At 48.8% G+C, this 27,619-nt stretch overlaps 1 protein-coding gene and 1 long non-coding RNA gene across 3 annotated transcripts in view; both read left to right on the top strand.

Annotated features, from left to right (window-relative positions):
• The window catches only part of KREMEN1 (kringle containing transmembrane protein 1), a 62,511-nt gene extending 57,794 nt beyond the window's left edge, over positions 1–4,717 (top strand). For both annotated transcript variants that reach the window (XM_040619682.1, XM_040619683.1), the window contains exon 9: positions 708–4,717. In XM_040619682.1, the coding sequence (XP_040475616.1) occupies positions 708–876 (169 nt within the window). In that variant the 3' untranslated portion in view covers positions 877–4,717. The remainder of the gene's footprint in view (positions 1–707) is intronic.
• Positions 4,718–9,242: 4,525 nt separating this feature from the next.
• On the top strand, positions 9,243–21,072 carry LOC121099945. Its single transcript, XR_005831672.1, has 3 exons — positions 9,243–10,423; positions 11,114–11,326; positions 20,373–21,072. It is a non-coding gene; the product is annotated as an uncharacterized LOC121099945 (long non-coding RNA).
• Positions 21,073–27,619: the final 6,547 nt, after the last annotated feature.

The following is a 27,619-nucleotide window of genomic DNA, read 5'->3' on the forward strand; positions in this document are numbered from 1 at the left end:
TCCCTACACTGCAGTTTACATTTTTCAGGGGAAATGGTGTCTTTTTTTTTAATGTTTACTGAGCTCGTGCCTGAGCTGCAGTGTACATATATCTATATATTGAAGTCATAATTCACACGGTCTGGGAAAGCCTGTCAGGTGCAGCATGAGAGCAGGAGGCTTTCTCACCGCACACCAGGGCCCCACAGGGCATGTCTGACTCCCGTGTGACACTGGAGTCCCTCGGCAGCTTCCCCGCCAAGCAGCCCCCGGGGGGGCCGACATGGGGGGACAGGGGTACCTGTTGGCGGTAAGGCAGGACGTGCCTCAAGCAGAGAGACTTTGGCTTTATCTTGTTTTAATCAAGGGGGCTTCCAGGTAAATGTCATTTGAAGAAAGAGTTCTCCTATTAAAAAAAAAAAAAAAAAAAAGAATTTGTAAACTCCTCTTCTCTCAGGTCAGCCCCTTGCAGATTTGAATAACTCTTCCAGTTAGAAAGTTCTTTGTTATACTGAGCTGGAATCTGTGCCGCTGCGTTTCCAACCCACGGACACATTTCCTTCCCACAACAGCCCTTCAGACCTCCAGAAGCATCTGTTAGGCCTTTCCTGAGGCCTCGCCTCCCTGAATGCCCCATTTCGTAGGTACAGGCATCTCAGGAGACGGAAGGTTGTTTGGGAATCTTTGTTGCACCCTACTTGAAATATTAAGTTGTTTTTGCTTGACAGATCCCATCGCGTTCCTGCTTCAGGGGACCTTAGGGATTGTCATCAACCGGGGACGTCGGGAGAAATCTGGAGCATTTTTTATAAGCCCTCTACTTCGATTTCCATCTTTAAGAAGAAGCTCAAGGGTCAGAGTCAACAAGATGACCGTAATCCTCTTGTGAGTGACTAAAAGCTGCCCCCTCCATGCCCAGGACACGAGGTCCCTCCGAGCTTGAGGCCACTGGGAACCTGCGGTTTCCTCTGACTGACTCTCCCTGCCTCTCCCTCGGCCTCCCTGGCAGCCTCTGCAGGAGCGCCGTCCTACGGGCTGGGAAGGGACGTCCTGCTGCGGGGACAGGCCTAGCGTGGACTCCCCCTGCTTCATCGCTGCACTTAGGAGAGAGACCCAAAGTCCCAGGGTCTGCGGCCTCCCTGTGCTTTTCTCTCTCTCTCATCTAGAATGGGGGTGTCAGGACAGAGGGGCTGAGATGGCAGAGATGGTTGTGTCTGGCACTGGGCTCAGGTACCTTCTAGACGACTGTAGGGTGGTGGGTAGGTGTAGTATACGCTGAGTCTTGCTTTCTTATTTTCTATTTTGTCCACGCAGATCACTTTCTCCTGTTCTTTATGGTTTTAAACAGGGAGGATTCTGAGGTTCTCTTGGGGGTTGGCCTGGTCCTAGCACCCCAAAGCTTAAAGAGGGCCCATGCCCTGTTCTGACTCTGGGGCTTTGCTCTCTGGGTGCTGGATGAGGGTGGGCCTCCTCCAACCTGGGAGAGCCTGGGAATTGACGCCCATCACATCAAGCCTGCCCCCTGCCACACACAGCCTTCTTTCTGTTGCTTTCCATAGCTCGATGATTGCAGAGCAAGCCTGCGGAGTGGTCGTGTAAAACAACCATTTATTTATTCACACAACAGACTTTCCCGAAAGCTTTTATAGGCACTCAGTGACTCCTCGTTGTATAGGGCTGCCTGGCCTTGCCCCCACGCAGCTTGTGGTCCTGTGGAACCTGAGCCGGGCCCCATCTCTCCGTGATTCTCTGACTCTCCGTTCAGAACAGGGAGTATAAATGTTGTGGCTTAGCCTTTAGGCGGCATTAGGTGAGACACAGGTGCCAGCAGTCCCTTCTGCAGGCATCACTCATTTTAGAAGATGAATAACCACCCCACAGCCTGTGCTCTCTGCGGCCCTCTCTGTCCCTTCGTATGGGGACAGAGTGCAGTCTGGAATGGCTCAGTGGGGAGGGAGAGGGCCCTTGTCCCTAGCCCCACACTGCCCTGCCCTTCAGACAGGGAAGAGAGTTGCAGAGAGAGGTATGAGGACTGAGAGGGAGGCTTTGGGAACTGGGAACTGGGAACTCTCGAGGATAAGCCTCCCAAAATGGAGAGGTACAGCTGCGGTGGCTGCTGGTCGGGAGGAAGAGCCGTCTCCAGTTTAGAAGTCCCCACCATCCGGAAGCAGGCTTTGTCAACAACAGCTGAGAAGAGCAGCCTGGGCCTCCGAAGGCCATTCCTGGGTCTTTGTTAGAGCACAGCTCTCCCAGAGGCACCTGGGCCTCAGGCCTCTGGCCTCACAGCTTCCCTCTTTGGAGCACTTTGCCTACCTCCCCCAAATCCTCAGCTACTGTCTGCTGTGGCCTTTCCTGGGGTTCTGCCCTGCCGGCGACCTGTGTGCGCCTGGCTGCTCCCAGAAACGCAGAGGACCCTGTGGGGCCAGCCGGGAGGTGTCTACAAGGAGAGGTGACACCCGGCAACCAGGGGAGATGCTGGGGGCTGGCAGGCAGAGGGGCACAAGAGGGGGGAAACAGGGCAGTGTGTCCACAGGAGGGCAGGGGCGCTGCCCCAGCTATCGTGTGAGGCCTGCTGTGGGCACAGAGCTGCTCGGTGCTGTCTTCACGCTTTGATCTGGAAAGGGCGATTACCCCAGAGCAGCTGTCCACAGGACCCTGAGTCTGGAGACAGAGGCCTGTCCCACACGACTGGAGATACACGGACATGTGCTGTCTCTGCTCGAAGCTATTCCTGGCTGCTGTGGAATCTCCTCTGAACCAACTGTCAGGTGTGTGCAGCCACAAAGGGCCCTGTGCCCTGAATAGATCCATTCACAGCACAAAGGGAATGTGGAATTTAGCCCCGGGAGGGGGTCGCCTGGCCAAGGGGCAGTTGTTCAGCCTCCTAGGGCTTCCTGTGGCCACTGGCCTTTGGGGCGTCCCGTGGGTCCACCCCCCCAACCCTGCCCACCCACACAGCCAGTGTGCCGCCTGAGTCTGCAGCTGGAGCAGCCCACTCTGAGACCCAGGAAGTGCTGGTGACGCCCCAGTGCCCTCCTTCCTGCTGGCCCTGGCACAGCCCACTGCCACCAGGATCAACTTACTGTCCAGGGAGCAGCCCCAGGAAACCCGAACCGGCCTCAGGACAGCCCTGGGGGAGAGGCCCTAAATTGTCCCAGGCCCAACCACCATAAACACCTCAGGCTCGGTCTTCCCTGGCCATGGTCAGATCCTGTCAGCAGCACCCCACAGAGGTCCCCTGTGGCCAAGTAAACACCTGAGGGATAAATTGTCCCAGAGGAGGTGAGGTGTGCTCCCAGGAGCACCATAGGAGGCCCGCACTTGGTCTTTTAAGAAACTTCTTTAGAGAGAAGTGGGAATTGGAGGGGCTGGAAAGCATGCCCCTGAGAAAGGATATCACGGATCACATAGCAGATTAGGAAAAAGAAGGGGAGGGACTTCGGGGACCACTGTGGCCTGCCACTTTGAAAACATCCTGCCCTAAGCCTTTGCCCTGAGGTGACGGAGGGAACCAAGGCTGTGAGTGGTGCCTCTGGGCCTGCGTGCCCTCCTCACCCCTTCTCTGCGGGATCCAGGCTCTGCCTTCTCAGCATGTGCCGCCAGAGAAGGGAGGGCTGCGGGCAGCTGATCTTGTTGCCTCCGTGGTAGATGCCTGCAGCCAGCTGTGGACGCGGTCTTAGCTGTGTTTCACGGTATCCTTGGCCCCTCTGGAAGGCACGGATTGCCTAGTCACTTGCAGAACAGAGGTGTAGGCATGAACCCCAGGTGTCCTCCACATCCCCCCTCCCTTGTCAGAACAGCGTTGTGAGCGAGGTAACCCGGCTGCTACAGCTTCTGAAGTGTGGGCTCTGGCTCCAGACTCCAATCGGCCAGAAACCGGCCAAGATCAAAGCGCTAGCAAGTACAGCTGTTCTGGCCCTCAGGCCAGACCCACACAGCCCCACACCCTCGGCCCACGTCAGCCCAAGGCAGGAGCTGGCCTGACCCCGCCGCCAGGCCATGCCAGGCAGTCGTGACACACCAGCGGGGCCCACAGGCCATCACCAAGCCCCGTGCGTCCTGGGCACTTAATCTTCACGAGCACTTAGCAGTGGCCGGCCTCCGAGATCCTGTGTCCCTTGTCCGATGAGGCCATCCCAGGTCTCCCCCAGAGCCCAGTCAGCCACCACCCTCTTGGGTTTTGGATCTCCCGTTGGATGCTCCATGTCTGCTTTTGTTACTACCTTGGGAACTCTGACCCTTTTGATTGTTTCCTCCGGTGTCTTTGTTTACCTTCCTGGCTCTTCTACCTCCTGGCCGCGTCTCTCAGCCTAGCTGCCCTGGCGTGGGGTATTTCTCAAACCTTCCAGCTGCAGCTGCCTCCCCCTCAGGTGGGACAGCTCAGGGGTGATGATGGCGCCTCACCCCGCTGCCTGCAGCCCCCAGGGGAGCCCGTCTCACAGGCTCCTGTGTTGCCAAGTCAAACATACTCCACAAGGCAGAAGTGGGGTGTGGAGGAAAGTCTGAGGTGAATCTGCTTCAGAAAGGATGTGTCTTCAGGAGCACATGGTGGGGGACCCTTTCCCTTCCTGCACAGGGAGCTGCCGTCTTGGGGTTCACGCGGCGTCAGGACCTGCCCCATCCAGACTCACCTTCCCGCAGGGATCTTGACTTCGGATGACAAGGCTTTATTTGTAAATATGCTCTTAATATGCAACTTTGAGAATAAAATAGAAACATCATGTATTTTAAAATATAAGATGAAGTGTGACGCACTGTATACAATTTAATATATATTTTTAGGATTTTGTTATTTAAGAAAATGGAATGTAATGGTACTTAACTTTTACAAAAGAGAGAAAAATGTTATTTTTACTGTCTGGAGAAAATAAATATTCTCACTGTTGTAGAAACAGCGACGGGCCCTAGCATGTCGTTTTTATAGGGGTGCTCCCAGAGCCCCGGAACGAGGGGGGTGTCACGTGCTGGCAGACCGTGTGCTCTTCTGAAGTCTGTGCAGATGCCAGGCTTCCCCATTTGCTCAGTGTTTCCGGTTAGCGCCCCCAGGTTTCCTCGGCTTTGACCCACGGTAGATCTTCAGCAGGTCAGGTCTGAGGAGTTGGAATTCCAAGTGAACACCTCGGAACCAGGGGCCGGTCAGGGCAAGAGGAAGGGGCTTTATGCTCAGAAAGACCTAGGTTTGAGCTGACCTTGTGTGGGTCAGTCCACTTCTCAGCCTCAGCTTCCCCTCCTGTAAAATGGCATTGTGTCTATGCCTCAAAAGGGTATGAGGATTAGGTGAGAAATGTCTCTGAAGTGCTTATGTCATCATCGCCCGGGGATTTCTTTTTGCCTTTCAGAGCAGCCCGTTCTTCCCCACCCCTCCTTGTTAACGGCACTGGTAGCCGCGCCACCTACGAGCTGCAGGCCCCTGCCAGGCGCCGCGCACACCCCAACAACCGTCTGGTGGGTACTGTCACCCCTGTCTCGCCCATGAGGAGACAGGCTCAGAGGGGAGCCGGGGGTGGTAGTTGAGAGCACAGACCTGGAGCCGGCCTGCTGGGACTCAGCTCCCACCATTCATTCGCCGAGACCAGGGAGTGTAAAACAGGCAGCCTTTGAAGGGTTTTGGCAAAGGAGTGACATCAGAGTCCCAGTTTAGAACGATTTCCTACTTGAGTTAGGAAAAACAGTTGGAGTGGGGTAAGGCCAAGGGGGAGGAGGCGAATCAGGAGGCTGGGAGATAGACAGGTCCAGCGAGAGATGCAGAGGGCCTGGCTGTGGAGGGAGGGGAGGCCCCGCGTGAGAGACAGCACACCACACCCATCGGCCAGGGCCTTGGGCTCACCCCAACCCCACCACTTACCGCATGACCTTGGGCGAGTGACCCAGCCCTGTGCCTACTTTCTCATCGGCCAGTTGGGGACAATTACAGTATGTATGTACCTCATAGAATTGGGGTGAGTTACCTGTAATATGTTTTCAGAAAATGGTAGCTGTTCCTTGTTATTTTAGGAAGGGGGTGCGGTTAAGAACAAGGGTGATGCCCAAGGATTCTGACTGGGGGCTGAGGGGAGGAGAGAAGTTCAGTGTTTGAGGTAAAGGTTGTACATGGCGCCAGGTGTGAGAGAAAACATGGTGAGTTCTGTCTGGACTAATTTGAGTGAGGGCCCTGAGGGACACTGAGGCAACCTGAGACCCACAGAGGGTTAGGCCCAGGGAGCACAGCCCATGGAAACGTGGGCACAGACAACATACTGGGGTGTGTCTGAGGTCATTTCAGAAGGCTGCTGAGGACAGTGTCTCAGGACACACTCAGGCAGGTGAAGAGGAACCGGGGCTGGTTCTGGGGGTGCAGGGTGGGGGCAGGAGAGGGGGCAGCCCCAGATGCCAGGCTTCTAACCCGACTGGTGCAGGCACATACACTCCGCTGGTTCTATGAGCCCCAGTTCCAAATTCTCGGGCGCTGATTTGCCAGGTAAGGTCCCTGCCCCAGCCGGTCACGGCTAGGAGAAAAGGAGGTGCAGGCCAGTCCCACAGAAGAACATTACGCAGACGTGTCTCTCAAAACATGCCTGGAACACTTGCCTCAGCATCCCTGATGTGCTGTTCAAAACGCAGGTTCCTGGGCCCCACCGCAGACCGCCTGGGTCAGAATCCCTGGGAAGCTTCTTGAATGATGCCAGTGCTCACTGGAGTCTCACAGCCACTCTACTCTGTCTGAGAAGTTGGGTCAGCGGTCCCCTCCTCTTTGGGAAGCGAACTGCCCGCACGCAGACTGCCGGCCGTGCAAGTTTCCCCGGGCTGGGCTGCGTCCTTTGCTGCAGGCAGCATATTTGTTATTTAAGTGCAAAGCCTGTCACTCAGGACAGAGAGGGCTAGGGGATACAAGGCACGGCACAGCAGGTATTCCAGATCCTTCTCCAGAAGGCCCACGACCCTGACACGGGGCCCGAGCCCTCCTGTCCCGCCGTCCCCCACCCCTTGCCGGCGTGGGCCTGCACCGCCAGCAGCCAGCCCAGACACCGCCACGGCTGTCACAATACGAGGGCTCCAGAAAGGCCAGCTTCACTTGAGTGTTTATCTTCTCTCTGTTCCTGGAAGCTCTTTCCTGAAGGAAAATATTTTTGATGGCGGGTGGAAAACAAGTGGGGTGGCCTTGCTGGTGAATTTCTTAGAGACAGATCAGCCTGCACCAGGACAATGGATGCAGCTGCAGTGTGCCACTGTCCTGCCTAAAGTGGGACCATCGGAGTGGGCTTTGGGGACGCCGACCTAGACCTCATCCCTGTCGTTCTTCCACACCGGAGAGCTGCGGACATTGGACGACCCACCCACCGGGAGCCCGCACCACAGCGGCATCAGCCTCCTCCTTTGTCAGGCAATCAAAGGCTCTTCTTCCTGTGGAGACGAAAAGGGCTGGACAAGAGTGACCTTGTCTCCAAGCTTGGAAGTCACATGATCGTCTCCTCTCCCCACTGGGCTGTGTGTGCCTGAAACTGCAGACAGCCTCTGGGACTCAGAACTGGGAAGCCTTTGTTCCTCCGTGGCGGGGTCGGGTCCCCATGGGGGATTGTTTGTGCTTGGCTGAAAGGGACACTTTGGGGATAGAATATTTCGACCTCAAGAAGCAGCAACATTTGCTTGTAGCTGGAAGTCTTCATTTCTGGTCTCCAGCTGTTGTCTGGAGCCACCAGGCCCCAGCAGGATGGAACTCTGCCTGGCAACGGGGGGCTGGCGGCACTGGGCTGGGCTGGCCGAGGACCAGCCCGTGTCCAGGAGGCCCATCTCCAGGACAGCCCGGCAGCAAGGACGCCGGCGGCCCTCCTCCCGAAGCCGGTCACTGGGCTCCAGAATCAACCTGCTAGCGGCGGCCGACTGGGCCGGGGAAGGGCTCCACGGTGGAGCGTATGAGGGGAAAGGCAGATGCAAGCTTACTGCCCAGAGTCCTCAGGGGAAAATCAGAAAGGACTGAAACAGCCAAGGCTCTTGCAACTGAGGAGCTTCAAATTTCACTAATTTCACTCTCAGGAATGCTTACCATTGTCCCCGTTCAAAGGAGGCCACCAGACTTTTAAAAACTTAGCAGGGGCCTGTGACTTTGCACGTTGGTGGCGTGAATTCGTCTAATGAACATGCCTTAGCTCCCAGCACCAAACGTAAAGTCGGATCAAGAGCCCTCAAGGGGTGTTCCAACCTCCTATTTGACCCAACAGGGGGCAGCGTTTTGATGGGCCTGGGGTGAGCGGAGGAAAGAGCTTTTCAATGTGCAAGGATAAGAATAGTGATGCTGGCAATTATCATATTAATAGTAGCTAGACACTGTGCCTAGCACTTGGCAGACAAGCCAGAATTCATCTTTGGGACAACCCAGCCTGTGAAGCAGAAGGGGCTCGGCCCAGTGGACGGCAAAGCCAGGACTCAGCCCTTGTCTGCTGGCTCCGAAGCCAGGGCCCCTTACTCCTGGTTGCACTGCACGCCTCTTCCACCCAGGCAGGGGCATGGGCTCTGAGGGAGGCCCCGCGGCCCCCAAGTATCTCCGCATCGTGAGTGTCGCCTCCAGACAGCCCAGGGACAGTACAAAAACAATTTGCCTGGAGTGGGGAAGGCAGCAGACCTACACTTATGTACCTGTTTGAGGACACAGACCCTTTTGAGAATCCGATGAATGTTATCAAGCCCCTCCTCCCCCCCAAAGACCCATACCTACAAAAAATCTGCATAGAAATTCTGGAGATTCCAGGGACATCCCCACCCTTCCACCCTGCCCCCCCACTGTGAAACCCTTCCGTGGATTTCAAGTTTAGAATATCTCCACTAAGCCATAAGCAAGTTTACCTAAAAATTAAAATTAGACCAAAAGAGGACAGACAACAAGAGGAATAATAATAACCATGGATACACTTTTCTGATCACTTATTACATGTCCACAACTTTTTCTGCTAAGTAATCACTACTTTAGGCTTCGAACACAGCTACTCAACTCTGCCTGCGCTGGCTGGGAGACACCTGCTTGTCAGCAGCACAGCCCATCCACCGGAATCCTCAAGGATCCCATCACTGCCCAGCCTGGAGCCATCCGCACAGTTCCGAGAGGGGTGGGGGGCCGGGGGGTTGGGGAAGGGTCCCTGAGGCCCACGAGTAAGCAGCCACAGACAGCCTATAAACAAACGGCAGGTTGTGTTCTGGTAAAACCTAACTTATGGACACGAAACTTGAATCGTCTATAACTTTCACATGTCACCAAATATTCTTCTTTTAATTCCCCCCCAAATTAAAAAATGTAAAAGCCAGTCTTAGCTCGGGGGCCCTACAAGCAGGTGGCGAGCCCGCAGACCCTGGTTTGCTCAGGGAGGTTAAACAGCTCCTTGAAGGAGCACAGGAGTCGGGACTTGAACCCACCCCCACAACTACTCGCTTGCCTGAGACGGCTGAGTTGAAATTGTGGAGAAAGGGGAGGGAGAGTGGCTGGCGGAGCAGAAAGGGGGACCCTCGTGCATGGCAGCACTCTGGGCCCTGGGAGTGTAAGGGAGGGCCCAAGAGGGGCTCCTTCCTCCCTCTTTGCGTGAATGCTCTGCACTTCGGGGAGGGCGGCCCGTTTCCTGAGCTGCCCCTCCCAGGGATGGAGGCCTCAGACCCGGGGCAGCTGGTGGCCCTCACGTCGTTTTGCGCCTCCCAGGTTCTCTTAATTATAACCAATTTGCCACCCTCAGCACTTCCTTGTTCTCCTCTGCTAATACCCATGAGTTGGAACCATCAGCCGGACTCGCAGCCAAAAGCTTGGCTAAAATCACTTCCCCTTCCGGTGTAGGGAGCCCTAGTCTCTGACAGGACTGCTTTCTTCTCCATCCTGTGAGGCGGGCAAGGCCGGCCCTTTTGCATGCTGCCTTGCTTGGCTGGGAGTTACCATCCAAATCTCTTAGCAAAGGGGGAGACAGAATTTGTTTAACTTTCTCCGTCTCCCTACGTTCGCAGCTGGCTGTCAGGCTCAGGGAAACTCACTGTCAAGGGCAGCTTCCTTCCCTGGTCCTCTTCACCACTTCTCCACTTAATCGTGTGACCGCGGTGGCTGGCACGAGATTTACCAACCCTTGATTAACATGGTTTAGTCGAACTTTCGTTCACGGCTTAATTTTTATCACTGCTGTAACCCGTGGGGGTGTGGCTGAGCAAGGCATTATTTGCAACCTGGGCCCAAGGCTTTGGAACTCTCTGTTCGGAAACACACACTGGGGTGTTTGGGGGTGACAGGCATCCGAGGCTGGGGCTGAGGAAGTGTCAGTACGAGGGTGGGAAAAGGACATGAGCTTGATGCCACACCCTGTGGAGGTAACCTTGACCAAGCGACCTGGCTTCACTTTGGCAGCCCTGATTCCTCATCGGAGGAACATTAAGACCATGAGCTCCAGATTCGTGGGGACCTAGATTCCTTTGGACTCTGCGGTCCCGAGTTTCCACATATCATGTAAGTTACTTCACTTTTCTAACCTCAGTTTACTCACCTGTAAAATAGGTACAACAGGTTTTTCATAGGATAAAATAATAAAGGTAAAATGTTCAGCTCTGCCACCGGTATTCTAATGATTTTTATCAGTGCACTAAGGGTCATGATCCTGTACCCACAAAGGTCTGGGGAGGAGTCAGCATGTCAAGGGCCTGACCAGTAGTCCTGACCCTGCAAATGGGAGCTAAATCACATGGTTCTCAAAGCAGATCTCACAGAGACCACCAAGAGCACTTCCGATGCCCCCTGCCTTTGGGGTCGAGAACCCCATTTATCAAACTCCAAACAATACCCCAAGTAAGCCAGGTTTCTCTTCAGAAAATAATTCCTGACTTGTTTTCTTTAAGGAGCTAGTTTTCCCCCAATCCATTCAATAGGTGGCCCTATTTTATAAAAGTATCTGACCTTCACCTTCTCAGGGACATATCTGGGGGGGGGGTGAAAATACCCTTCTCTGCTGGCTTCACGCCTGGAGTGCATTTCCTCATCTGTTGCTTCGGGTCAGGAACAAATACTGAATTTGGGTACTCCTATTTCCCTCCTGGCCCCGGGTGGGCCAACAGTTAGGCTGAGCCCCCGGGCCTAGCTCGCCGGGGGGAAAGCTCAGAAGGACTCCGTGCCAGTCAGGCTGCCCCTCCGCACACCCCCCAGACCCTGCCCTCCGCGCCCGCGCTTTCCCTGCGGGAGCCTGCCCAGCGCAGCCTTGCTCGCCAGCGCCGCCAAGTGGTAAGACCGGAGAGCTGCCGAAGAAGGTGGGCCCTGAACCGTCGCTTCCGCGCAACCCTCCTTCCTGGTCATTAACTTCGGATTCTCACTCTCACCGTGACACCTAGAAGATCTGCGATTTGCTAGCTGTGCTAGAAGGTGAGTCCCCTGGGCCTTGCCCCACAGAACCCACAACAGGAATATCTTTATTTAAGAGCATCCTTCCCTCCCCGCCGCTTATAAAAGGAACCAATTACATCAGGCGGGAGTGAAGCTGCCCCACGCCAGCCGGGATCACTCCCAGAGACACCTGCTGGTGCAGGGGGTCAGCAGGACACTCGGCCCCCAAGCCAAAAGGTCCTTCTCTTTGTTAAGTACAAAATAAACATCCCCACCCCCCTGAGCTACTTGCAGTACAAATGTTTATGCCTTTGGAAAGAGAAAAAAGAAAGACGGTTGCAAGTTCTCCCTGAGCAGATGGGCGCCAAGGCAGTAATTAATCCTAGGCAATTGGGGTGTCTGATCTTCTGCCAGCGGGTCTGCAGCAGGTTGGGGGGGGTGGCCGATGTGGTCTTCTGCTATAACTTTGTGTTTGATGGGCCTTTGAGGCCTTGAAATGAGCTCTGGAAACGACTGGCTACATCTTTAAAACTCTGAATTAGGCACTAGGGACCCACCCCCAGAAAGCCCCCAGCACCCTCTCTAGGTGAAGGGCTGTGAGCAGCCACAGCATTCCAACCACACAGGGAGAGACCCCCGGTGGTGGGTGTGCACACGGAGCCTGGAGGAGGGAGGCCCACCACTGGGCTAACATTTGCTGAAGTCACATCAGTGGTGAACATTTATTAAATGCCTAAGAATCAGGCTCCCTGCTAAACTTTACACATAGCATATTATTTCATTATTTCATTTGATCTTCCCAACAACCCTGTGGGGTGGGTATGGTCATATTCTCATTTTACAGATGAGAAAATTGAGTCTCAGAGAGATGAAATCCGTCACTGACATCATTTAATCCCAGCTGAATAGACTCTCTTCTTCGTGTAAAATGTGTCCTTTGCCCAAGGTCATCAAGCTTGTGAGTGGAGGCAAAGCTGGGACGGAAACCCCAGGCTTTACAACTTCAAAGTCACATCCACCCATCCTTGTCCATTTGTGTTCACAAAAACAAATGACAAAGGTCATTTTTCAGACTTCCAGAAGCAGTGCCCAGCTCAAAGGAGCTAACCTGTGGCAGCTCGGTACAGAGACTATGGTCAGGGCTCCCCTTGGGTGTAGACAGAGAGAGTGAGGGGGCAGTTGTCAGACTCCCATCATGAGAAGCTAGCAGAACTGAGAGGATGAGCCCCCTCCATCTTTCCAATGAGGAAACTGTGGCCCACAGGGGAATTCATGCCCAAGAGGACACCCTGACTTTGCCTCCACAGTCAGCATCATTTCCATAGCTGCATGGAGCTTCCTGGAAAAAATCGAGCAGGTGGCAAGAACCGGACTGGGAATATAGGTAGAAAGCTGATCTTCCTGGTGTGTTTCCTAGGCCCTCAGTGTGAAAGGAGGGCATGGTGCAGTTTCTAAAGGTGTTTCTTGCTTGTGCAAAGCCATCCACGGACTGGTTCCAACTTTAGCTCCATCATCTTGTGGATTCAAGTCACCCTTGTATCACAAACAGGCAGGTAAGGGAATGGAGTGTGGGTAGAGGGTCTCCAGGAAATTTTAGGGGTGAGGTCTAGGAGTGTACTCCTTCACTATACTTCAATTCCTCCCACATCCCATTGGCCATAACCAGTCACATGGGCTCACCTGGATGCAAGGGCCTCTGGGAAATGTAGTTTTCCTACAGGCGAGGAGGTATGGGAAATGAAGTTGGTAGGTAAATCCATGGCATTGTCTCTGACACACTATTCATACATTCATAGTCATGGGGCACCTGACTGGCTCAGTTGGTAGAGCACGTGACTCTTGATCTCAGGGTCATGAGTTCAAACCCCACACTGGGTCTGGAAACTACTTAAACTACTTCAAAAAAAAGTTTATAGTTATGTCAGGGCCTGAAATACCTCAAGATCAGGGGGAAGTCCAGTATGTGTGTTGCTCAGCACATGGGACGAGTAACAGAGGGTGAGGCTAGAGATGTGGGCTGGCCCAGTGTGAGAAACACTAATGAAAAGGTAGAAGAGGAAGAGTGTACCTATTTGCAGTCAAGCCCCATGTGGCTCAGTCCCTGATATCAGTCCAGCCATGGCAGGAGAAAGACAAGATGGTGCCAGAGCAAGATGCAGAATCTTCCAGATGAGTGTGGAGGGAAACACAGTATCCCTGAAAACATCAAGGGGAGGCCAAGCCAAGCGTCTTTACCGGCTCTCCAGAAAAGAAGAGGATGTAAACTGGGAAGTGCAAATAAAGAACAGAGAAGAGAAGCAAACAGGGGCACTGGAGCATTCTAAGACGCATGGGCTGGTGCCAGCAGGGCCTCCTTCACGGGTGTGTTACTTCTGCAGTCGCAGAGAGCCCTGTGTTCAGAAGGGGCCCATGCTTGACTCTGCTGTCACCATTGTGAAATTCTTTTTTTTCTCCCCAGAACAATCTCAAGGTTTTTTTTTCCCCATTTATTTATTTAAATTTTAATTCCATTAACATACAGTGCCGTATTAGTTTCAGGCATACGGTATAGTGATTCAACAATTCTACACATTACTCAGTGCTGGTAATGGTGAGCGTACTCTTTTTTTTTTTTTTTTTTTTTTTTTTTTTAAGATTTTTTTTTTTTTTTTTGAGAGAGAGAGAGAGTATGAGGGGGAAAGGGTCAGAGGGAGAAGCAGACTCCCCACTGAGCAGGGAGCCCGATGCAGGACTTGATTCTGGGACTCCAGGATCATGACCTGAGCCGAAGGCAGTCACTTAACCAACTGAGCCACCCAGGCACCATGAGCGTACTCTTAGTCCCCATCACCTATTTCACCCATCCCCCACCACCTCCCCTCTGGTAACCGTCAGTGTGTTCTCTATAGTTAAGAGTCTGTTTTTTGATTTGTCCTTTGTTTGTGGTTTTTTAAAAATTTTGTTTTGTTTCTTAAATTCCACATATGAGTGAAATATGGTATTTGTCTTTCTCTGACGTATTTCGTTTAGCATTATACTTTCTAGATCCATCCATGTTGTTGCAAATGGCAAGATTTCATTCTTTTTTATGGATGAAGGGAGCCTGATGCGGGGCTCGATCCCAGGACCCTGGGATCACGCCCTGAGCCTAAGGCAGATGCTTAACGACTGAGCCACCCAGGCGCCCCCCATTATGTATATCTTATATCTTCTTTATCCATTCATCTATTGATGAACACTTGGGCTACTTCCATAATTTGGCTATTGGAAATAATGCTGCAATAAACATAGGGGTGCATATACTTTCCAAATTAGTGTTTTCCTATTCTCTGGGTAAATGCTCAGTGGTATTGCTGGATCGTATGGTGGTTCTATTGTTAATTTTTGGGGGAACCTCCATACTGTGTTCCACAGTGGCTGCACCAGTTTGCACTCCCACCAGTAGTGCTTGAGGATTCCTTTTTCTCCACATCCTCACCAACATGTGTTGTCTCTCGTGGCGCTGATTTTAACCATTGTGACAGGTGTGAAATGATATCTCATTGTGGTGCCATCTTGAAATTCTTAATAATTTTCCAAGAAGGAGCCCCACCTTTTCATTTTGCACTGGGCACCATAAATTATATAGCCAACCCTATGTCCAGAGATAGCAGCACTGGTTCTAGATGACTCTGCCTCCAAGACACGGGGTGCTGCTGACATGGGCTGCTTTCTAGCCTGATGGGACAGCAAGGCCGCAGGAACTGGGTCTGAGGTAAGATGGGTGGGGGTGGTCAGCTCCAGAGTGTCTTGCTCCTTAATGTTCCCAGGTATAAACATTCAGAAGGGACTGGTTTCGGACTCCACTTGCTCAGGGAGCCAGATTGGGAGGAAACAGGTGCTTGCTGGCAGGAGATTTTTCAAAAACAGAATGATGAGCTCTGAATAAGGTGTGATGTTGAGGATGATGGATGAGTAGATGAAGTCCAGGAGCCCAAAAAGGAAAAATCAGATGAAAGTGAGAGGGAGGGGAGACATGAGTTTCCCCCAAATCGCAGCCTGTACATTTTTTTAAATAGTCCTGATGTTGGAGATATTACAAGAGCAGGAAATAAAATGGAAATGGCTATGGATGGTGGTGGTTGGGGGATTCTCTTGAAGTCAAAGGATTCAGGCACAGCTGGCAAGCTGATGGGAGCAGCCCTCCATTGCAGTAGCTAGAATAGGCCACACGTAAGGGAAGAAGGAAATTGGCACAGTGAGCTCGACCTCGTTACAAAGAAGAGGCGTGATTAGTAATAACACCTTGCTGTCGTTTGTTCAGCACATACTGTGCCGGGCACTGTGCCATGCACATAGTAGTTACCCCTGCTGCGTAACAAATTGTCCCCAAATTTAACAGCTTAAAACAATGATAATTTATTATCTACCTTTTCTCTGGGTCAAGATTCAGGAAGTTTAGCTAAGTGGTTCTGGCGTAGTGTCTCCCACGAAGTTATAATCGAGATGCCCAGCAGGGAGGCATTCATCCGAAGGCTTGACTGGGGATGGATGTTCCACATCCAAGATGCCTCACTCATGTTGGTGCTGATGGCTGAGGCCTTAGTCCCTCACCACTTGAGCCTCTCTGTGGGGCTCCTCAACACCTGGGAGCTGGCTACTCCTGGAGCACATGATGCAGGAGAGAGGAAGATGGAAGGTTCAAGGTCTTTCATGATGTAGCCTCAGAAATCACCCTCCATCATTTCCACAATTCCTGTTGGTACAGAGGTCAGCTCTATTCGGTGTGGGAAGCAACTACATGAGGGCATAAATACCAGGAGATCACTAGTGGCCAGGAGGGGAGAATCATGCCAGGTACCACAGCAGGTTACTTGCATGATCTCATTTAATCATCACAACAGAGTTTGTAATAATATTTTTCCCTACTCAGAGGGAAAAAAGTTTATTTGATATCAAACAACTAATAAGTAGCAGAGTTGGGATTTGAACCGAGCTGGCCCTTGGATATGTCTGAACTCTGAGCTCAGTGATGTAAGCAAGGACCAACAGAAATGTTCACAAAACTTTGTTAGACACTGGACTCCAAGTAGCGAGATGTGTTTCTCTCCTCTGAAAAGTCCTGAGGGAAAGAGTCGCCTTCTCCCCAACTACCTCAGAAGTCATGAGGAGCTTTGGTCTTGGGAGGACAAAAAGTAGGAGGCAGAGAAAGGTGCTGCCTTACTCCAGTCCCTCTTCATTTCTGTCCAAAAGGAAGGGCTGCTACTCCATATGAGTCTGATTCCAGAACAGTGACTGGATTGAGTTTACTAGTGGTCAGGGTCACTCTTAGAGATCTTCCATACACACACACACACACACACACACACACACACTGCTCTATCTCCATGCACACAACCACACATGCATAAGCATGTGCACACACATACACTGTCATATGCATAGGCATACCACACGGTGCATGTGTGACATACACATGCACACATGCACATACATGCACACACACCCCACGCACTCTCCTCTTAGGCTTTCTGCCCCTGAGTGACCAAGTGATTCTTTTTTTCCCCATAAATATGTATTGAGCATCTACTTTGTGCCTGGCATGGTGCTCGGTGCAGGCGATACAGTGGCATTAAAAATAGGCATGGTCTCTCCTGGCTAATGCAATAAGACAAGAAAAAGAAGTGGGGTACCTGCATGGCTCAGTAGGTTAAGCGTCTGCCTTCAGCTCAGGTCATGATCTCAGGGTCCTAGGATCAAGCCCCGCATCAGGCTCCCTGCTTCTCCCTTTCCCTCTGCCCCTCCCCCCATTAGTGTTTTCTCAAATAAGTAAATAAAATCTAAAAAAAAAAAATTGCAACAAGAAAAGGAAATAAAAACTATTCAGAGTGGGAGGGAAGAAATAAAACTGTCTTTATTTACTGATGACATGATTATGGAAAAAAAACCTCCCAGGAGTAATAAGTGATTATAAAAAGGTGGCAGGACAAGATTAATATACAAAAGTTCATCCTTTTCCTGTATACCAGCAGTAAACAAGTGGAATTTGAAATTAAAAAAATATATATACCATTTATATAAGCACCCCCCCAAAATGAAATACTTAGATATAAATTTTAAAAAATATGTACAAGATCTGCATGAAGAAAACTACAAAACTCTGATGGGCAAAATCAAAGAAGAACTAAATAAATGGAGAGCTATTCCGTGTTCATGGGCAGGAAGACTCAGTGTTGTCAATATGTCAGTTCTTCCCAACTTGGTCTATAGATCCAATGCAATCCCAACCAAAATCTTAGCAAGTTATTCTGTGGATACGGACAAACTGATTCTTAAGTTGATATGGAGAGGCAAAAGACCCAGAATAGCCAACACAATATTGAAAAAGAAGAATAAAGTGGAGAACTGACACTATCCAATCTCAAGATTTAAAATAAAACTACTATAAAACTAATCAAGACAGTGTGGTATTGGTGAAAGAATAGACAAATAGATCAACAGAACAGAATAGATGGCCCAGAAATAGACTCCTGTAAATAGTCAACTGGTCCTTGACAAAGGAGTGAAAGCTGAATGGAGCAAAGACAGTCTTTTCAATGAATGGTGCTGGAATAACTGGACATCCACATTAAAAAAAATCTAGACACAGATCTTACATCTTTCACAAAATATAAGTCAAAATGGATCACAGATCTAAATGTAAAATGAAAAACTATACTAAAAAAAAAAAACTATAGGGGCGCCTGGGTGGCTCAGTCGTTAGGCGTCTGCCTTCGGCTCAGGGCGTGATCCCGGCGTTCTGGGATCGAGCCCCACATCAGGCTCCTCCGCTGGGAGCCCGCTTCTTCCTCTCCCACTCCTCCTGCTTGTGTTCCCTCTCTCGCTGGCTGTCTCTCTCTGTCAGATAAATAAATAAAATCTTGTTTAAAAACTTAAAAAAATAAAAACTGTAAAACACCTAGAAGATAATTTAGGAGAAAACCCACATGACCTTGTGTACGGTGATGATTGTTTTTGATACAACAACAACAAAGACAGAATGAAAGCAGTCATTGATAAGCTAGACTTCATTAAAATTAAAAACTTCTGCTCTGCAAAGACAATGTCAAGAGAATGAGAAGACAAGCTACAGACTGGGAAAAAAATATTTGCAAAAGACACATTTGATAAAGGACTGTTATCGAAAATATACAAAGAACTCTTAAAACAACAATAAGATTAAAAATGGCCCAAAAATCTTAACATACAGCTCACCAAAGAAGATATACAAATTGCAAATAAGCATTTGAAAAAAACGCTCCACATCCTATGAACTCAGAGAAATGCAAATTAAATGAGATACCACTACATACCTATTAGAGTGACCCAAACCTGGAACACTGCCAACACCAAATGCTGGTGAGGCTGTGGAACCATAGGAACTCTCATTCATTGCTGGTGGGAATGCAAAATGGTACAACCACTTTGGAAGACGGTTTGGTGGTTTCTTACAAAATTAAACATACTCTTATTATATGATCTAGCAATCGTTCTCCTTGGTATTTACCCAAAGGAGTTGAAAACGTATGTCCACACAAACCCCTGAACATGGATATTTATAGAAGCTATATTCATTACTGTCAAAATTTGGACACAACCAAGATATCTTTCAGTAGGTGAATAGATAAACTGTGGTATACCCAGACCATGGGATATTATTCAGCACTAAAAAAAGAAATAAGCTATCAAGCCATGAAAAGATGTGGAGGTAACTTAAATGCATATTACTAAGTGCAAGGAGCCAATTGAAAAGGCTACATACTGTATGATTCCAACTAGATGACATTCTCAAGAAGGCAAAACTAGGGAGATGGCAAAAACCAGTGGTTGCCAGGAGTTTAGGGGGAAGGAGGAAGGAAAAGGCAGAGCAAAGAGGACAGTAAAAATACTCTGTATAATATTTGATGGTGGATACCTGTCATTATATGTTTACCCAAACCCACAGAACGTACCAAACCAAGAGTGAAGCCTGATGTAAACTCTGGACTTTGGGGAATAATGATGTGTCAACATAGGTTCGTCGATTGTAACAAATGTCCCACTCTGCAGGATGGTGATGATGGGGAAGGCCGTGCATGTTGATGATGGGGTAGGGGGTATAAGGGAAATCTCTGTACCTTCCTTTCAATTTTGCTGTGAACCTGAAACTGCACTTGACTTTCATGAAGCCTGTGATCATGCACTCTTCACGGGGCGGCCTTCCAGGTGTCCTTGTTCCTCCTATCACATCTGCTGCCCTCACTCACCCTTTCCATTCAGCATTGGGCACAGGCACCGGTGAGGCTCCCTAGGCCTGGAGCCTGAGCCTTGGACTCTGCCCAGTTTGCCAGAGGCCCACATTATGGAATTGATCATTAGCTTAGTTAATGATAACATGTATTGCAGAACCTGCCAAAGTTACAGATGCCCATCCCTTCTTGACTCTCCAAGTCACAGTGAGATGGAACTTCCAGAAATCAAGAGACCGAGATCAAAGGGTTTTTACTGTTCTTTCCTTCTTGCCCAAGGCTGTGCTAAGCAGCTTGTAGATATGACTTGTTTCTGCTTCCTGCCTTCTGCTGGTGGTGGGATTTCTTTGCCCAGGCAATGCAGGACTCTGCAGTGGGTGGAACTCAGCATGGCCTAGTTCCGTGGGCACAGCTCGTGGTGACTTCAAAGGACAGAGGGGACGTCTTCATGACCCCTCCTCAGACAGAAACAGTGGGCTCAGCAGAACCCTCTGACCCGCCTGAGGCAGGTCACAACTCTCTTAGTTCATCTGGGACCCCTAGAGGTGAGTCCCCCTTTGCTCTCTCATCAAAACAGTGCACAGCAAGCCACAAATGCTGGGGCGGAAGAAGGGAGCCCCCACAGGAATTCAGCCCTGGTTGCAATATGTCTTATCATCTGGAAGGCCACATAAAGCCTTGTGTGGTTTCCTCAGGATCAGTGGTCACAGTTGTTTAATCCCAACGAAGGCTCGTCACCCGGTGACCTTAAGGTGCAGTGCAGGCTTTTCTGAGAGTGTCCCAGAACCAAGCTGCATATTGATTTCCTTTTTGTCAATGTCTTTGTGCATTTTACTAACTGGGGACCTCCCTGGAAGCAGGATTTGAACATTCCTGGAGCTCCCAGCCAGACACCGGCTTGAGAACTACAATCCTATGATGACTTCAGCCACAGAACTATGGGCAGCAGGAGCACCCAGCAGAAGGCGAGGATGGTGGACGATGCCAGGTGGAGTGTGCATTTGGTGGGTGGGCCTGTAAGTGCATATGAGAGAGTCTTGGGACCCTCAAATAGCACATTGGGACCACCCCATCCATAGACCAGGCCTACCTGTTAGCTCTCGTTCCAGATGTAAATGTCAGGGCCAATTAATTTAAAGTTCCAATCCAGAAAGTCTTGCCCATCAGAGCTGGAAGGCAACCCCTCCGTCCCAGTGCAGGCACCCCTGCAGCATCCTGGGCAAGTGCCCCTCTACCTCTGTTTACCCCTTCCTGGGGTAGGAAGCTCATACCTCTCCAGGCAGCTGGTCCTGCATTCGACAGGTGGGACTCATGTTTATCTAGCCCTTGGACTCCTGTTGACCTAGAAATATGGGCCTTGTCCAGGCCCGTCTCCCAATCCATCTATTATGCCTTACCCTCTGCCACCACTGAGGTGAAGCCATAATCATCCCTTGCCAGGTGGCCATAAGAACATCCTCAGTGGTCTTCCTCTTCCCACCCATTCTCCACCCTCAGGAAGGGGGATCCTTCCTGAACCTAGGGCTGACCAGCTCTTTCCTGCCGAAAGCCTTCTAAGGCTCCCCAGTGCTCCCAGGATAACAGGGCTTCCAGGGCTTTCATGAACTGGCTTCAACTGACCTCTCCAACCTCAGCGATAGTAATAATAAGATTATGGTGATGATGATGATGATGATGGTGATGGTGATGGTGGTAATGATTGTGATGGTGGTGATGATGATGGTGATGATGATGGTGATGATGATGATGATGATGGTGATGGTGGTGATGATGATGATGATGATGGTGATGGTGGTGATGATGATGGTGATGATGATGATGGTGATGGTGGTGATGTTGATGGTGATGATGATGGTGATGGTGATGATGATGATGATGGTGATGGTGATGATGGTGATGATGATGATGGTGATGGTGATGATGGTGATGATGATGATGATGGTGATGATGATGGTGATGGTGATGATGATGATGGTGATGGTGGTGATGATGATGGTGATGATGATTGTCAACACTTACATAGCACCTATCAAGCTCCAGGCATCAACTCACTTCGTCTTTTCAACAGCTACAAGGATGGGGTCTCCAGCATCCCTAGCTTACCCCCAGCTTCAATCCTTGTACAGCCCACATTCTTTCTCCTCTGGCCCTGAGACACACTCTTCCCCCAGCTCTGAACCCATCTCCACTTCCTCTTTGCCAGACTAAGGCCATCCCTCCCTCAGTTCCCCGTAAGGCCATCCCTGCGCATCTGTCTATCCCTACTGGAGCCCCAGGACCAGCTACATACTCTGCAGGGCTCAGGATGAAATGAAAACTAGGGGCCTTATTCAAAAGTCATGAAGAATTTCAGAACAGTGACAGCAGAACATTAAACCAAGTTCAGGGCCCTTCTGAGCTCGGGGTCTTGTGTGGCTATGCAGATCACACACCCATGTCATCTGCCCATGGGTCCCTGCTACAGCTTGGTAATAGCCTTGCATTAAATCCTGTGTAGTTAGCCCTTTTGAGAATCTGGCCCTCACTGATACCAGTGTCCTATTTATGCTACCAAGGTCTCCTGGCTAAGCCACTAGGTGGAGAGCGTTGCTGGCTTGACTCTCCAGGAGAGCAAGGTCCCTGGATTCCCATGCCTGTCCCAGCACTAGCTACACATTAGAGCCTGCCTGGTATGGGTGGGGGCATGAATGAGTCCACAAAGCGACCTCAGGAATCATGAGCAGACCCACTCTGGGTCCTTGCACAGGGCGTGGTGTGCAATGTCTGTGACAGGGGCTAGCCCTCCTGAGACGCCCCACTACCCCACTACCCCACACCCTGGACTCAAGCCAACAGGGGAGATTCAAGGTGGGCTTCGGGGCAGACTGGCTGAGCTGGGGGAGGAGAAGGGGTTGTCTCGCAAGTATGGAGGGGAACAGACCAGAAGAGGAAGCCCTTCCCAGAAGAGAGGTGGGTGAGGGGTGAGGGAGAAGGAGTGGGCATAGGGGTGTGCAGAAGTCTCAGAGGTCCAGGCGGCAGGAGCTTGAGAAACACACATGCACGTGACAGGCACATCCAGTTATCCAAGGAGAACCCTTGAGGATACCCAGGACCCCAGGGAGTATTTTGCTAAGTCCAGAAGGTAGGACATGAGATTAGCTACAAGAACCCACATCGACCCTGTGGATGTGTCCCTAGATGTGGCCTCCTCAGGGTTGTGTCCCCTTGGCTGTATTCCTGTGGCTGTGTCATATAGCTGTGACCCCGTGACAGACACCCTTCTGGAGACAGAGAAGCCAGGACACAAACGTGTAGTGTCTATATCCCACCCAAGTGGGTGCAGAATCCAGTGTGACTGTGCGACCAGAGGTTCAAGGCTTGGGGCCCCCAGGAGGGTGGAAATTGAAACTTGGACACCAGCCCAGCCCAGTAGAGAGGACCTGTGAGGGGGGCAATCAGGGAGGCAGCCATGGGGGCCACGATATAGACAGGCCCAGGGCCAAGGTGACATTGAACCTGCACCTCCCTCCTGGGCCTCTCCTTGCCATAGCAGGTGTTTGCCCACAGGCCCTGGACTGGCCACCCCTGCACAGCCTGAGCCTTCACCATGGCTGAGAAATACTCCTGCGATCTCTGTAACAACCCCTGACCTTCTCTTCAGTGCTTGGATTGGCTCAGGTTCTCTCACATTCAACCTAATTGACATTTCTAGAACTCCCTCCCCAAAAGCAACAGAATGCACCTCTCTGCAAGTGCGCATGGAACATTTACAAAGATCGACCATATTCTGGGCCATAAAGCCAATCTCAGTGAATTTTTTAAAAATTGAAGAGAACTTCCACCTTAAGAAACTAAAGGAAGAAGAAAGAGGAGGAGAAGGAAGTGGGGGAGACTAGTGAGACCCAAAGTAAGTAGAAAAAAGGCATAAAAATCAAAGTGGAAATAAAATAAATGGAAAGCAGAAAAACAGTAGAGAAAACTCACTGAACCAAATCTGGATCTTGGAGAATAACAATAAATTGATTAACCTGTAGCCACACTGGCCAGTGAAAAAAAGAAAGGAGACGCCCTACAGAAGTGACACCAGTATAGATTCTACAGATATTTAGAAGACAAAAAGGGAATATTTTACACAACTTTATGCCATTTAAATTGGCAATTTAGATGAAATGGACAAATTCCTTGAAAGATATGATTTACCAAAGTTGATTCAAGAACCAAGAGTAACCAGAATACACCTTTCCACAAATTCTCTCAGTTCTTGTTTTTCTGGGAATGTCTTTTTTCTACCTTCAGTTCTGAAAGATCGTTTTTGCTGGATATAAGATTCTTGGTTGACTTATTTTTCCTTTCATTGCTTTGCCTTCTGGCATTGTTTCTTTTTTAAAAAAAAGATTTATTTATTTATTTTAGAAAGAGAGAGAGAGTGGGAGGGGCAGAGGGAGAGGAAGAGAGAGAATCCCAAGCAGACTCCCCACCAAGCGTGGAACCTGGTGCTGGGCTCAATTCCAGGACCCCAGGATCATGACCTGAGCCGAAATCAAGAGTCAGACACTCAACTGACTGAGCCACCCAGGCGCCCCTCTACCATTGTTTCTGATAAGAAGTCAGCTGTTAGTCTTATTGAAGCTCCCTTGTAGATGATGACTCATTGTTCTTTCTGCTGTCAAGAATTTCTCTTTGTCTTTGAACATTTTTTACTCTGATGTGTTTGGGTGTGGATCTGTTCACGTTTTTCCTGCTTGGAGTCCATTAAGCTTTTTGATTATGTAAATTAATGTTTTCGTCAAATTTGAGGACATTTTCATCCATTATTTCTCTAAATAGTTTTTCTTTTCCTTTGCCTGTCTCCTCTCCTCTGGGGCTCCCAATATGCATGTGTTTGCTTATTGGTATGCTTAATGGTGTTTCACATTTCTCTAAGGCTCTGTTCATTTTTCTGCCTTCTTTCCTCTCTGTGCTCATCAGATTGTATCATCTCCATTGGTCTATCCAAAAGTTTGCCAGTTGTTTCTGAGTTGAGGTGGGGAGGGGAGGGAGGGAAGGGGCCATGGCTCAAAGGCTACAGACTCTAGCTCTTCTGAGATTTAGTAGATTTTCTTGAATAAGCGTTTCTTTGTTTGCTATACTCCCTTAGAGACATTTTCAGAGATTTTAAATGGTTGGTTTTTTCAAATAAATTTTACCAATTATAATTGTTTCTCTGGGGGGAGGGGCCACAGAGCTCCTCACACCATTTCAGAAGCCATCTCTGAATATATAATCAATACATATAATCTATAAAAAGAGTAATACATCACAACCAAGTGGGATTTCTCTGAAGAACGCAAAGTTGCTTTAACATTGGAAAATCAGTGTAATTTACCATATTAACAGACTTAAAAATAAAAACTATAAGATCATTTCGATAAATGCAGAAAAACATTTATTCCTAATAAAAACTTTAAGCAAACCAGGAATAGAAGGAACTTTCTTACCAAATAAAAGATATCTACCAAAACCAAAGCCAAAACAAACAAAAACACCCAGCTAACGTCATCTTTAATGGGAAAAAACTGAATGCTTTCCCGCTAAGATCATGAACAAGACAGGCTTATCTATTCTCATCTTCTATTCAGCATGTACTGGAGATTCTAGCCAATATAATCAGGCAAGAAAAAGAAAAAAAAAAGGCATCTGTATTTGAGAGAAAGAAGAAAAACTGCCTTTATTTGCAAATAACATGTATATTTATGTTGAAGATCTGATAGAATTTACAAAAAACTACTGGAACTAGTGAGTATTATAAGGATGCAAGATACAAAATCAACATACAAAAATTAATAGTATTACTAGCAATAAACAATCGGAAATTTAAAAATTTTAAATACTATTGAGGCACCTGGGTGACTCAGTTAAGCGTCCAACTCTTGGTTTTGGCTTGGGTCGTGATCTCGGGTCATGAGATCGAATGCTGTGTCAGGCTCCGTGCATGGCAGGGAGTCTGCTTGAGATTCTGTCCCTCACCTTCTGACCCTACCCCTCACTCAAGGGCACGTTCTCTCTCTCTCTTCAAATAAATAAATAAAATCGTTTTAAAAAAATTTTTAAATACTAATTACAATAGCATAAAATATGCAATATTTAGGGATAAAAACAATACAAAATGTTAAACATTGTACAGAACATCCTTGTGAGAAATTTTAGAAGTCTAAATAAGTGGAGAGGTATACCATGTCCATGGGTTGAAAGACTCAGTATTGTCAAGATGTCAACTCCCCCTAAATCAGTCTATAGATTTCAACATAAACCTAGTCAAAATCCCAGCAGGCTCTTTTGTAGAAATCAACAAGCTGATTCTAAAATTTATATGGAAATGCAAATGACTTAGATTAGTCAAAATAACTTTTTTTTTTTTTTGAGAACAAATTTGGAGGGCTTAAATCCCTGGTCTCAAGACTTATTTTATTTCATTTTTTTAAGATTTTATTTATTTATTTGACAGAGCAAGCAAGCTCAAGTGGGCAGAGCAGCAGGCAGAGGGAGAGGGAGAAGCAGGCTCCCCACTGAGCAGAGAGGCCAACACGGGGCTCAATCCCAGGACCCTGGTATTATGACCTGAGCTGAAGGCAGCTTAACCAACTGAGCCACCCAGGCTCAGTTTTAAAGCTGTGTCAATTAAGACAGTGTAGCATCGGTCTAAAAATAGACAAGTAGCTCAATGGAACAGATCAAAGTGTCCAGAAAAAGACCCATATATGCATATGGTCAGCTGATTTTTTAAAAGGTACAAAGGCATTTTTGCAGAGAAAGGGTAATATTTTCAACAAAAGGTGCTGAAACAATTATAGTGTGCTGAATGGTACTCCTTTTCTGAAGACATGTCCGCATCCTAATTCCTGGAACCTGTGAATATTAACTTATTTGGGGGGGGGAAACAAATAAGTTAATATGCAGATGTAATTAAGTTAAGGGTCTTGAAATGAGAAGATTATCCTGGATTGTCTGCATGGGCCCTACAGTCTGATGACAAGTATTTTTATAAGAGACACACGAAGGAGAGACACACAAGGGGAAGATGGTGTGAACTCCAAGGCAGGGTTGAGAGTGATGTGGCCACAAGCCAATGAATCCTGAGCAGCCACCAGTAGATAGAAGACCTGAGGAATGGATTTTCCTATAGAGTTCCCAGAAGGAGCATGGCTCTGCCCACACCTTGATTTTAGACTTCTAACCCCCAGAACTGTGACACAATAAATTTCTATTGTTTTAAGCCACCAAGTATGAAGTTATTTGTCTTGGCATCCTCAGGAAATGAATACAGATGTCCATGTGCATTTTTTTAAAAAAGAATTTTGATCCACACTGTGCACTACGTATGAAAATTAACCCAAACATAGATCACACACCTAGATGTAAAACCTAAAACTATAAAACTTCTGGAAGAAAACATTGGCGGAAAAAATGTTTGCAACTTCGGGTTAGGCAAAGATTTTTTTAAGAGATGATACCAAAAGCACAATCCACAAATCAAATATCAATAAACTAAACGTCACCAAAATTGGGAACATCTGCTTCTTGAAAGACAATGTTGAGAGAATGAAAAGACAAGTCACAGAATAAAAGAAAATATTTGAAAATCACAGATCTTATAAAAACAGTTGTATCCAGAATATATAAAGAACTCTCAAAACACGACATCACAAAAATAAACAACTCAGTTAAAAAGTTAGTGTGGGGGGGGACAAACAATGTGAACAAACATTTTACCAAAAAAAGAAAAACCCAAAAAAACCCATCCATTTATGAATGGCAAATAAGCACATGAAAAGGACCTCAGTATCATTGTCATTAGGAAAATGCAAATTAAAACCACACGAGGCCACTACACACGTATTAGAATAAGCTAAATTTTTTTTAACTTTTATTTAAAGATTTTTATGTATTTTTATTTTTTTAAAGATCTTATTTACTAGAGAGAGTGAGAGAGAGAGCACAAGTAGGGAGGGCAAAGGGGGAGCAGAGGGAAAAGCAGACTCCCCACCGAGCAGGGAGCCTGACTCGGGACTTGATCCCAGGACCCTGAGATCATGACCTGAGCAGAAGGCAGACGCTCAACCAACCGAGCCACCCAGGCATCCCTAAAGAT

The sequence above is a fragment of the Ursus maritimus genome, unplaced genomic scaffold (assembly GCF_017311325.1).
Source record: "Ursus maritimus isolate PB19 unplaced genomic scaffold, ASM1731132v1 scaffold_33, whole genome shotgun sequence".
Taxonomy (NCBI): Eukaryota; Metazoa; Chordata; class Mammalia; order Carnivora; family Ursidae; genus Ursus; species Ursus maritimus.